At 36.5% G+C, this 13,835-nt stretch overlaps 1 protein-coding gene across 1 annotated transcript in view; it reads right to left on the bottom strand.

Moving 5' to 3' along the window:
- The window catches only part of TRIP4 (thyroid hormone receptor interactor 4), a gene marked incomplete in the record, with an annotated part of 1,109,057 nt that overhangs the window by 1,077,404 nt on the left and 17,818 nt on the right, over positions 1 to 13,835 (bottom strand). The window contains 1 exon segment of the mRNA XM_044077489.1: positions 12,077 to 12,246. Within this exon segment, the coding sequence (XP_043933424.1) occupies positions 12,077 to 12,246 (170 nt within the window).

Here is a 13,835-nt window from a genome sequence, read left to right on the forward strand (position 1 = left end):
GCTGCACTTGAAAATACTCTGTAAATTCATTCCTGTTTTTATTGACAGTCTCTCACCGGTACAGCATCAGTGATTAGGACCGAGACTCCATGACTACTGGCCCGGGGTACAAAGAGGCAGTCACACTACATATGCATGTATATTTGTTTATATAACAGGCAATGACTATATGTACTGCATTAGGTAAAGACGAGCTAAAAGATTATTTTTACTCTACCTACTTAAACCTGGTCAACTTCTTTAAAAAGATAACAGAAGCAATAAACAATGGCAGATCAGTACGCGCCACACATCTACACCTCACAAAGGCATTCACCACCATCTCACACGAGTATCATAGATAAACTCTGCAAGCCAAATCTAAATCGCTGTGCAACTCGGAAAGCAAAAAGGCTCACAAAGAAAACTCAGGAAATTAGGGTGGGTGGCTCTACCTTCTCCAAAAGACACATCATTAGTGGTGTACCCCAGAGTGCAGCCCTTGGGCTACTCCTCTAACATTTACTTTTTGATGGTCAAAGCAAATGTTAAGAGTTTACAGCTCTAACGTTTGCAGACGACTTAATTTGCTGCAATCACAAATTCCAAAGAGGGCACAAAGACCCTCCATGACAGCCTTTACTATTTTATTTTACCAGGAAAGTCCAGCAGGAAGCAAGAGAGTGATTACGTGCAGGCCCAGAAACAGAAGCTCCACACACAAAAAGTTGTAGAATACATTATACCATTACATTTTTACATTAATATGCAAATACTGTATGTACATAATTCTAAGAAATTCTAAGAAATAAAACATTACACATCTGTGCATAAGACACAATACAAAAGGCTCCCAAATACACTTAATACATGCACGAGTGTTTAAACAATGCTAGAGTCTCAGTACTGAGGTGGTTGAACAGAATTTTCATTACAGCACTTGTTACAGTGGTAGTGCTAGTTGGTAATATTTTCCTGGAGTGTAACACTGGCATTGCCAACAGATGAGTTGTTTTAGTTTGGTTTTGAAGCTGTGTAGTTTTTTAGTGAGTCTAATAGGGAGTGTGAGGAATTTTCAGGCCTTGGAGACATGGCATCACCATCAATGTTGCTGGATATTTATCACTACACTGGAGGTGCTGGTTGGTGGAGGCATACCTCTGCAGCAAACAGCCAAGGGCAGGAGATTTTCAGGGTGATGCACTACACTGTGTTCTACTAGTAGCTGAAAGAGAATGAGGAAGTGAGATAGCTCTAGCCAGAAGTATTATTTAACGTCAATGTAGTGAGAAACAAAATGAGCTTTATTGGATTGATATTTCATTGCAGAATTGCTCAAGTTTGCTCTACTGTGTGGTCTGGAGGTTGGTGAAAAATTGGTGAGGTATACAGGACAGTGGGAAAATAGGAGGCAAGTGTTACCCTGCTACTCTTGCCAAAATACTTTAACACTTTATAACAGACCCATCTCTTAATGGAGTTTTTTTGGATAACTTATTGAACTGAAAAGGAGCAGTTTTGTTTCTGGACTCAGGAAGAGACTGGATTTGGTCACCTAAGTTTTGATACATGGAAGCTAAGATAGATAAACAGAATCAGCATACTGGATAAGGTTGACATGTTCAGCAGTGTACAATTTATTTATTTTTTTAATAAGTAACATCTTTATTGAATTATCACTAAAAATATAAGGAACAAACCATACTGACATACTTTCAGTTGCAAACCTTATACATCATATATAGTCTTCTACGTAGTGTTCAACTGACAAGTTTGTATAGCTCATTCAATTCATGCCTTCCTAAACGGCATTCCTCCTCCAAAACACTATTCTCCATGTATTGTTCCCACAATTCCTATTTTTTTCTATTTAATGTAATCGTTCCCTTTTCTAAAAAGAGTGTCCCAAAGAAAAACTCAAAACTAATAAAACCAGATCCGTTGGCAGGAGAGAACACCAGCTTTAATAAAACAAACAAACTGACTAAGCGCTTTCACCCACAATTGGGCTTCATCAGAGTCGGTGTAAAATAGACCAAATAACATTTATATACCAATTAATACTAGCTAATTAGATAGATACCACTCTAAATTGTTACATAAACTTATCCCCCAAGCAACCAACTTCATTCAACACAGACAGTTTCTAAGCTAAAATAGATAAATTGTTGAATATACTAAAGCAGCAACAATGTTAAAATAAAGCAGCAACAATGTTAAAAATTCACTCAGTCAGCTTATACAATAAAAAATAATACCAGACATTAAATTAAATTGAAAATTGGGTAAACATCTAAAATATACATAAAGTAATACAGAGGCTATGGAAAGGTCATTGATGCCAGGTGCATTTGATGCATCCAGGCATAACTGTCATAAACATTCTCTAACTTCCAATAAGGTTTTAAGATCTCCCCCAAAATCACGTTTTGGCAGCCTGTCAATAACAAAAAATAAAACCTTTTAAAGTTAATACAATTCTTACTATGATTAAATAGGGCATTAGTAGATTTTCTGTTTTTAATGTCCCTATTATGTTCTAATATTTGAAGTCTCAGTTTTCTTGTGGCCCACATAAAATGCAGTACAGGAGAGACATGTAGCCACATAAACAACCATGCTTGTGTTATAGTTACAATACCCAGGACACTTTAATGTTTTCTTGTAACTGCAAATCTGCACATAAGGTCCATCGATGATAAATTTACATACGCTACATGTATTGCATTTACATGTACCGCATTTACCCATCCTAGCAGGTCTCTGACCAGCTGTCCCGGAAGTTTTTTCAAACAGATCTTTCAGATTTAAACCTCTAGGTTTAGAAAGAGAGGTTACCCCTTCGATCTACTAACTAATATTAGTAAAGAAATTGAGAGAAGAAGAAATTATGATTTTAGGCCTATTCTTCTGGATAACAACAGAAATCTTGGTAAAATTTATGACAACTCCTCCAGTCAAAATTACCATTCAGGTATGGAGTACAATCCGACAGGAACCAAGGTTAAGAACATTGTACACACTGTGTGGGACAGTGTTTTTACTCAGGAATTAAAAGATGTAATTGGCTGTGTTCCAAGGTTTATTAATAGTAGATGTTTAAATCTGAAAGATCTGTTTGAAAAAATGTCTGGGACAACTGTTCAGAAACCTGCTAGGATGGGTAAATGCGGTACATGTAGCGTATGTAAATTTATCAACGATGGACCATATGTGCAGATTTGAAGTTACAAGAAAACATTAAAATGTCCTGGGTATTGTAACTGTAACACAAGCATAGTTGTTTGTGAATTTACACGTCTATCCTGTACTGCATTTTATGTGGGTATGACCACAAGAAAACAGACTTCGAATATTGGAGCATAATAGGGACATTAAAAACAAAAAAATCTACTAATGCCCTATTTAATCATAGTAAGAATTGTATTAACTTTAAAAGGTTTTTTGTCATTGACAGGCTGCCAAAACATGATTTTGGGGGAGATCTTAAAGCCTTACTGGAAGTTAGAGAATGTTTATGGCAGTCACGCCTGGATGCATCTAATGCACCTGGCATCAATGACATTTCCACAGCCTGTGTATTAAAGTATAAATCTCAGTTTTTATAATGTATGTATATTTTAGATGTTTACCCAATTTTCAATTTAATTTAATGTCAGGTATTTTTTTATTGTATAAGCTGACTGAGTGAATTTTTAACGTTGTTGCTGCTTTAATATAGTCAACAGTTTATGCATTTTAGTTAGAAACTGTCTGTGTTGTATGAAGTTGGTTGCTTGGGGGTTAAATTTATGTAACAATTTAGAGTGGTATTTATCTAATTAGCTAGTACTAATTGGTACATAAATGTTATTTGGTCTATTTTACTCTGACTCTTATGAAGCCCAATTATGGGTGAAAGCGCTTAGTCAGTTTGTTCGTTTTATTAAAGCTGGTGTTCTCTCCTGCCAACGGATCTGGTTTTAATACTTTTCTAAAAATATCCCACTTCCAATTCTTTTATCTCTTATTACAGTCACTGCTTCTAGTACGGTTGCTTTAGACTTCAATACTGCCAATTCTGGTGGCTGACAAAAAAGCAATTACTAGAAAATAGAAATCAGATTCACCAAGGCCTTACAATGTGTAGGCAATTCCAATTATGTACCCTAGCTCAAAAAATAAATCTCCTTAGTTACACCAACTTGCTCACCCAGTATTTCTGACTGCGAATTTTTAAAGCCTGCCAACCCCTTAAACTCCTAAAAAATGTGTTCCCAATTACTTCTTTCTTCTCCATCACACCTCCAACATTTGTAATCTACATGAGGAAAATTCTTTGGAGTCTGCTTGGAGAAGAATACCATTACAAATACTTCCAAGCAAAATTCCTACATCTTCTAGACTTTGTTGCATATTTGAGAGTAACACATATACCCCCCTTTTTGTTTTTTTGGTGAATCACTTATCCAATCTCTCTTCCAAACCCTTACTAACCTCCTGCGATTCTTATAGTTATCCTTTTTAATGGCAGTTTCTGTTCTAGATTCTACTAAAAAATCTACCAGTGCTGCTCTTTCATTTAGGACTCCCCTACTTCTCTTTGTCTATACTCGGATATCAAACATAGATTGGGGAGGCAATCTCTAACCTGCAATCCAAATAAATTCTTGGCATCTTCCCATTCTAATACCCTTTTTTCTCTAGTTATTTGCTCTCAATACCTTGCTTCCTCTGCCAGTTTTCACCAATAAATTCCAGCCCCCTCTAGCCTAGTGTCTGTACCCCTAACTGCAGTTATCCCTATTGGCAGAATCTCCTTTCTCCATTCCTATGTTGGCTTAGTCTTAGAATACTTTCTGCTAATTTATGAATATAATATTCTGTATAAAAATAACAAACAAAACGTCCGACCAGAGAGTAAGTGCTCCAGACACTAGATAAATTGTAAATACAGAACTACGAAGCACCAGAGCACTCCAAGGCTGTAAGAGCTGACAAAAATCAACAATATATCCAAAACAACTTAATGTAGATGAAAGTCCAATGACTGCAGGAACGACTCAAAAATAATCCAAAGAAATCTTTATTGGTCTACAAGTAGAATGAAGGTTAGCACTTCCACCCTGATAGGCTTCCTCAGACCTTTCACATAAATTTATACTAATCTAACAATGACATCACTTCCTAGATTAACCAATTAACAACAATTAACAAAAAATATAGCTAATGAATGAAATATCTTCTTCTTCTGTCGGCTTTTCCCAGTTGGGGGTCGACACAGCAAATCACCTGTCCGCTCATGATTGGCAGTGGAGTTTTACAGTGTCGAGTTGCCAGCCTGGCGCCCAACCTTCCACAGAAGGCACACACACACACACACACACACACACACACACACACACTCGCACCTAGGGCCAATGTAGAGTGTCCAATCCACCTACAGCAGGTCTTTGGGATGTGGGAGGAAACCGGAGCACCCAGAGGAAACCCACGTGACCACAGGGAGGACATGCAGACTCCACACAAAAGGCACCCCAGCCAAGGATTGAACCAAAGAACCTCTTGCTGTGAGGCAACAACGCTAACCGCTGCACCACCGCCCCTAATGAATGATAAATATAAAATCACTAATTAACATTTCTATATAAAAGCTTATGATAAATTACATACAAATATAAGAAATATAAAAAACTAAAAACAAATCACATATAAAAAATATATATTTGCAAGAACAATGAAACTAAAATAATTGTAAAATAGTAGCATTGTGCAATTTCATCTGACCATCAACCTCCTACTTTTAAGAATATTGTTGTTAATTGGTTAATCTAGGAAGGGATGTCATTGGTAGATTAGTATAAATTTATGTCTTAAAATATTTTCCAAGTGAAAGGTCTGAGGAAGCCTATCAGGGTGAAAGCGCTAACCTTCATTCTACTTGTAGACCAAGATTTCTTTGGATTATTTTTGAGTCGTTGGACTTTCATCTACATTAAGTCGTTTTGGATAGATTGTTGATTTTTGTCAGCTCCTACAGCCTTGGAGTGCTCTGGTGCTTCGTGGTTCTGTATTTATAATATTCTGTATGATCACTGTTCTTCTCCTTAAAGGTGTGCATCCAAAATCCCAGTCTCTCGTTTCTTGAGCTTCCCCCGTTTCATCATCATTCCTTTCCACTTTAGGTTGCTGCTTGTGCTATGTAGAATAACCTTAATTGTATAGCTCTGAAATACCTCTTCAAATCAAGTAATCCTAATCCACCCAGTTCTACTAGAAGAATCAGCTTATACCACATGACTCTTGCCATCTTCCCCTCCCAGATAAAAATCCTTCAGCTCTTTAATAATTACCATCTACAACTTCTCTTCTAGTGGATAAAAATATGCCTGACCTGTACATATGACTAAAAGGACTAAACATTTTAATTGCTTGTATATTACTATCCATATAAACAGAACTTCCAATTTCTTAGTTTTTCTATTATCCTTTGTTTAGTCTCTTCTCACATATCCTTAGCTGCCACATCACTATCATTTTTAATCCAAACCCCCACGTACTTCATCTTAACCCCATAAATATGGATATTGCTGAACCAATCTGTGTGTGGGTACATAATTTACCACCATTTCCTTTGTTTTAGATTCATTAAATATTGTATCCTGAAAAGATTTGAAACGGTGTCAAAGTTCCACAACAGTAAAAAATGTCCTTTTCTGGTATTATCAGCTATAAAATATCATCTGCAAACAGAACCAGCTTTTCTTGACTATCAAACCAATTATATCCTTGAATTTCTGAGTCCCTGACTTGCTTTGCCAGCGGTTTCAAATATAATGCAAAAAACAAAGGGGAAAGAAAACACCTCTGCTTGGTTCCTCTGCTCAAGCAGAAATGATCAGATGGGAACCCACTCATTCACGTTAATTTTCACCTCAGATCCCTCATATATCCTACTAATCAACCTTATAATTTTATCAGGGAATGCAAATGCTTCCATTGCCCTACTCATAAAGTCCCAACTTACTCTTTCAAATGCTTTGTGTCAAGACCCACCAACAGTGGTATTTTCTTACATTCTGCTTCCATGTGTGTCATTAATGTTCCATTAATGTTGTCAAATGTTTGCCTCCCCTCCACAAAACCATTCATACCCATCAATGTTGGCATCACTTTTGCCATTCTTATAGCCATTATAGACAAACACTTTATAATCATGGTTCAGTACTGAAATGGGCCTGTACAAAGCTGGATTTGATGGATCTTTAACCTCTTTAGGTATTACAGCTACCACCACTTTCTTCCAGGATGTTGGTAATTTTCCTCCTCCTTAAAATACTGTTAAACATAACCTATAGATCTTAATCAGGTTTCTTCCTCCTAGTTAAAAACTTCCAATCTTGTGGATTGGTTATACATCACCACTTTTCTCTCTCTCCTCCTATCCTAGCTGTTAGTAATTGACCATCTTCTACCTCTAACCCTGGCATATTTAAATTCTTCCATAAACATTTCCATTTTTCTTGATTTCCAAATTTCTCTGCTTTATACAGACTTTCATAGAATTTCTGAAATATTTCTAATACCTGTACAGAATATCTTATCTTCCTTGTTACAGGCTCCCTAAGCTTAGCGACAACCCTTTCTGTTGTCAAGAGTCATTGTGCTGTAAGTTTCTGTGCTCCCTTATTTTCTGTTTAGCATTCTAGAGTTGCTTCTGTTCTTGTTCTATGAGATTCCCCCATTCTGAAATACTTGAACATTTGTCAGTTCCTCTAAATAATTCTCATTTCTTCTTAACCATATCTCCCTTTCTTTTATTTCCACCCTATTTTTAAAACTCCACTTTAATTTCCATCACTCTCCCTATCTATATTTTCAGTAGAAATTTTTATCTTCTCTAATAGCTCCTGAGTAATTTCCACTACCCATTCCTTAAATTCCCCTCTCTTCAACAGACAGGTGGAAGTGTGCCAAGATCACATTTTTACTTCATAATCCTGTGTTTTTACTTTAGTTATTATTGGTGCATGATCTGAAATGAATAGTTACTGGGTACGAATCAAGACTTTCAATTAAAATGTACATGTTTCTGTGAAATGTACATTGTCTAGGCTAGCCCAGTTTTTGTACCTTGGGGAATATAGAAATTCACTCCAAACTTCTAGTACTGAGTTCACATCTTCCATGACAAATATCTTCATAAATGTCTTCAAAAAAAAAAAATCTACCCCTTTTGCTATATTTTACATTCTGGGCTCCCAAACAATCTTCACTATTGCAAATCAAATTCCATTTCCTACCTACAAGCAATATTCCTTGTTGACAGCTAATTATTTCTCCCAGAATTTTCTTAAGCTCCATTACAGCAGTTTCAGGTGGAATATAAATACATGCTAGTGTAATCCTCCTCCCTTGCTAGTAGCCCCTTAGTACTACAAATCTACCATCATTACATTTTTTGAGCTCTTCTATCACTATTGGAACTTTTCCTGCAATTAATCTAAGCACTCCTCTTTTCCTGTGCCATAGGTACTCCATAACAATCCTAAAAGCCTTCAGCAAATTCACATATTCAGCTCTTTCACGGTGTGTCTCCTGTAACATAGCTACGTGCACTCTACATTAATACAGTTCACTACTCTTTTTTTTTTTTTAAATCTGCGAGACCATTGACATTTTAAACATTACAAAAAGCATCATTAAGTTATTATTGCCACCTTTTATGCGCAACAGCTTTTTTGTTAAATGTCTAGTTCTAGCGTTTATGTTACATGCATAAATTGTTGCCAGATTGATCCCTTACACAGTTTCTTTATCCATTTCAGCCTATGTCACATCTTACAAACTTTGCTTTTTGTGTTTGAGGGCTTTCAATAAAACAAACACACCCCCAATACCCCCCAGAAACCTATTACAATACTAACACACAAAACTATGTACATCTTCAAACACTGACGTTTCACCTTCCTAATAGGAACAAGCGTACCAAACTGACAGCCACACTCAAACTTGTTAACCCACAAGAAAGGTCATCCATACCAACATACATGGTACAGCCCATACTTCTACTAAGTGACTTCTGGTTCTCATCTTTATAGCTTTCCCAGCTGGAAAAACACTTGAATGCTTTCAGAAAACATTAGCTCCTAACCACTTCTCTTTATCCAATTGTAGACAGAGTTCCTACTAAGCATACATCTATTTGCTAGAAAATAAACTTTATATTTCAAAGTTCTTTTTCATTTACTTGCTTTCTCTTAAAACGTGTTACTAGATCAAGCTAAAGAGCTATAATCCAGTCATTCCCCTAGGCAAGAATGAGAATTACATCAATTTTTCTTTTGTCATGCTCTTTTGACCAGACTTTTTTTGTACACTGCAGTGCCTGCATTTATTTTTTTTAAAGAAAAATATGAGCACCTGTTTACATTAGTATCCCCAATTACACGTAAAAATAGAAAACTTTACTCTATAGCATACAAAAAAAAATCATACACTGCAAAAATATTACTATTAAGAAAAAAACATTTGTTTTACTTGCAGCTAACTTTCTTCCTCCTCTTCCCCTGTCCTAAGTATTTTCTGAACATTAATGCTATGAAGTACAGCATATGCTTTACAGTCTCCTGCAAGTATAAAAAAGTCGAATATTTCCAGGATTTTTTGTTCTGTCATGCTCACAAATATAATTATGGCTTTGTAATCCTACATTTGTCAATTTCCATGTTGCTGGTTTTATTCCTGTTCATATCCCTCTCCCAAATCCTGTCTCTACTTCATTTCCAACATACTGTCAATTCGTCTAGTCAACTCTTGTGCTTTTTCCCCCTCTCAAGCATTTTCCATTGAAACACTGGAAAAGGTTTCACTAGCACAGTTTTTCTCTGGTCTTTATTACCAGAACAAGCAAAACCACTTTCTGTTTCACAGCTCGCTTTTTGTTAGACAAATTTTTGTACTTCTTCCCTAGACTGTACTGCATCAAAAAATGACTCTCTCTCCAGGAAAGAATATTTTGAAGATAGCTAGGTACAGCAATTTGAATCTCATGCCAGCTTCCTGATACCCTGAATAGCACAATAAATGTACTCCTCTTCTGCCTGGTGTACAGTGAGTAATCAATCATTCTCCACAAACACTCTGCTGTCCTTCTATCACAGTTTTGTTAGAATCACCTCCTTCTCCTGGTAGGATTGCATCTCATCTATAAATGTCTAGGTTGCTTTCTCACAGCCAGGTTTGGAGCATACACACGATGTGCCCTATCAATTAACTCCTGCTGCGGAATACCAGTCCAGTTGCTTATTTGTAATTTCATAAAATTAACAGTCTGCTCCTTCCAGCTCCTCTGGTACAGCAGAAAATTTCAGGTATTCCCTACATGTACTGTCCTCCAATTCTATTATTTTTTTAAACATCTCTTCTTGAGCAGTCTCATATTCAGTCTGCCTTTTCTTCATTTCAACCTCTGATTTTGCAGTTTTATCACCTCGTCTGAATATCTGTTTAAGGTTTCTTCCATTTTTTCCAGCCTTTCGTTATTTCCGTTTATATACTCCCATCAGTGTTTCAATTGTTTTAATCAGGTCTGTATCCAGTTGTCTTATAATTTCCTCTAGGTTACTAGAAGTCATGTCTGGTGTTTGCTCTGCTTTTTGCTAAACAGCTATTGTACTTTTCCCAATCCGTGTTTTTCCTCAACTTTTGTAGCCGATTTTCCTTCAGGTCCTCTGTATTTCTTTTTTCCTGGCATCCAGGCAATACACTTACTAGCCAGCTACTGAAATTTACCCAGGAATCTAGATCCACTGGCTATCTCTGCTAAGTTTCTGTTTTTCACACTGGGAGAGCTAGAATTAAGCCGTTACTCAATGTGCAGGCATCTTGGAAGCCCGGATTTATTCAATTCTTCTACTATGACTGAGTGGGGAATTGTGCCAAAAGCTTTGGCCAGGTCGAGGTATGTGGTGTGCACAGTTTTGCGTTTATCCATTGCTTTGGTGACCTTTTCAAAAAATTCCACCAGATTGATTAGTTATACCCTTTTTGTCACTATTTTAGGCTAAATTCATCCATTTTGCTTGCAGAACAATTACTTATTGTTACAAATCCAAATAAAGTGGAAAATACTGTTTTTTCAAAATTATTTTTATCATTCCCATGTACAGAGAGGGGTATTTTTTGCGTTTTCTAAGAAACAACCATAATGCATTTCTCAAAACAGTACAGCTTTTCTGACAGCATATACAGTTTGAAAATGTGAACTCAACTAACATTTATTCAAAAAAGATCAGAGCTGTGACCAATAAAAACACTCCAGCAATTCAAAACATCTGAGGTTACTAACCAATCCTGATGAGGTTCTGATTCTCCAGAGAGATAGCTCCAGGAAGAAAAGAAGCTAAGATGGAATAAGAGCACCAAGGACAAGCAAGAAGGTGATATTCTGAAAACAGAATAAGCTGGATGCAGTCCCAAAAGGAGGTTGGGGAACCCAAAATGGTCCTTGTACATTCTTCATTTATATTCAAAGTTATTGTGTGGAGAGCCTACCGGGAATGGATCCAATGGATAGTCTCTTTGCACTTCTCCCCCAAAGGAGAAACATCAAACAGGAGTATGTGCAAAAGTTCCTTTTCAAACGAGAAAACAAATACTGCTGTATTTGTACTAAGCCATTTCCTAAGACTAAGGGATTCGATAACAAGAACCTATTAAATAGCCTTAAAATGAATAAACTCCACATTATGCTCCTAACTGTACCAGCCACAAAAGCTGTATAAAATGATAAATAAATGATGCATAAAACAGATATCAGAGTCTTGGTCCAAAAGACAGTCACATTAGCTCATGGAAAAATGCTCTAGCCAAATGTTATAAAGCAGCAAAGCTAGCCACTGCACCAAGTTTTGTAAAATACAGCTTCAAACATCAGATTTTTTTTCTACGATAAGAGAACTAGAAAACTGCTTTATGACTCTGGTTTCAAAGTACCCATCTAAGTTGTACAATGCCCAATAAACATTTTTCCAAATAATAACTAGAAGTCATAAATCTGTACTAGTTGTAAGATAAACAATTTTAAACTGCTTGCTAGTTTTAATAATTTGCTTACCATCTTTTTTAAGATAAGTTTGTACATTCCCAGTCATAGGAGCATGGTGATATTTTTGCCACTTCTCTATCAGCTCCTCAGTAAACATTTGTTTCTTCCCATCTGAACCATGGACCAAATCAGCAACATACTCTTCAATTTCCTGTGCATTCTCTATAGCTAAAATATACCTGTAAGACAAAGTTTAAAATCACTTAAATGACTATGAAAGAAACAATATATTATATCATAGTACTTGAAATGAAGAGATTTTCGACTCCCTTACCTTCAGTTTCTTTTTGTTGCACATACAATACATCTAGACCTCATAAAAAGGAGTCAGCACAGCCAGCAGGCAAGTCTGCATTTGTCAAGCAGTAAGAAAAGTACTTTGCAAACAGATTACATTGGTTAAGGCTACAGTTTGTCAGTTTATCAGAACGAATTGCATGTAAAAATGTACAGTACATTAACAGTGTGTGAACAAGTGCACAAAATGTGAATGCTTGTTAGAATAAGCCTACAAAGAGGATGCTTGCATGAAATGTGAAATATAAATATATTTACTGACATTTGATTACTGGGAAAGTCTGAATGGGTAGGAGCCCATTTTCAGCATAGGCCCAGGCAGAAAAGCTCCGAAAATAACTTGTTTGTAAAAATTAGAGAGAGAGGTATGAAACTACAGAGTATCATCAAACAAACCTGACAAGGGTACAAGGGAGCTAATAACGCGTGAAGGATAAAAATGGAAATAATGTCAAATGACACATTGAAACTACAAAGCATAAGAGGTAGAAGACGGTGATAACAGCTGCAGAAAATGCAAAGTAAAAGTGCTTAAACTAAGGATGACACCGTATGAATATGAACAAGGACAGGAACAAAAAAATTAAATAAATGAAAGAAGAACAGAACTAAGACTCAACTGTAAAGGAAGGGACAAGAAAGAATAAAACAGAAGCCAAACGGATTTCACAGAGAAAACTATAAGGAAAGCTAAACAAAAAAGGAATAAGAAAGGAGACAAATTATGAAGAGACTACTACTAATGAAATGGATGAGAGTGACAGATACTCACACAGGTTGGGTTAACTGGGACCATGACAAAGGGCACCTGGAAAAAAATTAACAGGGAAGAAAAGGGCACCAAGGACAAACAAGGAGGTGATTATTCCTCTGGGAAGGAACTAGAAGAAATTCTTAACTGGAATATAAATGAAGGTATACTGTTAAACAGATATAAATGACTAAAATCTGCAGGAATACTGTACACAGAGATGGTGAATCTGGTTAAGGACTTAAAAAAAAAAAAAAACTGGTTCTGGTGGTGCAGATTACCATGTACTTAAAAATCATGTAGAAGATAAAGCTTCATTTCTTTAGGTCTACATACAAAAATATCTACATTCACCAAGTTTATTTAATCAGATATATTGCATGAATTTTCTTTTTAAATCCTTAATTTGACATATGTGCAATACATACCATAAAGGAAGAAATTCACTACCACATACTGTTATACAATGTTATAGGCCGCGGTGGTGCAGCGGTTAGCGTTGTTGCCTCACAGCAAGAGATTCTCCAGCTTGATTCTCGGCTGGAGCCCCTTCTGTGTGGAGTCTGCATGTCCTCCCCAAGGTCGAGTGACGTTTAAAGACATGCAGTTAGGTGCGTGTGTGAATGGGTGTGCCTTCTTTGAAGGTTGAGCGTCGGGCTGGCAACTTGGCACTGTAAAAATCCACTGCCAATCATTAGTGGAACGGAGTTCCGCTGTGGT

This window comes from Protopterus annectens, chromosome 7.part0, assembly GCF_019279795.1.
Source record: "Protopterus annectens isolate FY-2018-M chromosome 7.part0, PAN1.0, whole genome shotgun sequence".
Classification (NCBI taxonomy): domain Eukaryota; kingdom Metazoa; phylum Chordata; order Ceratodontiformes; family Protopteridae; genus Protopterus; species Protopterus annectens.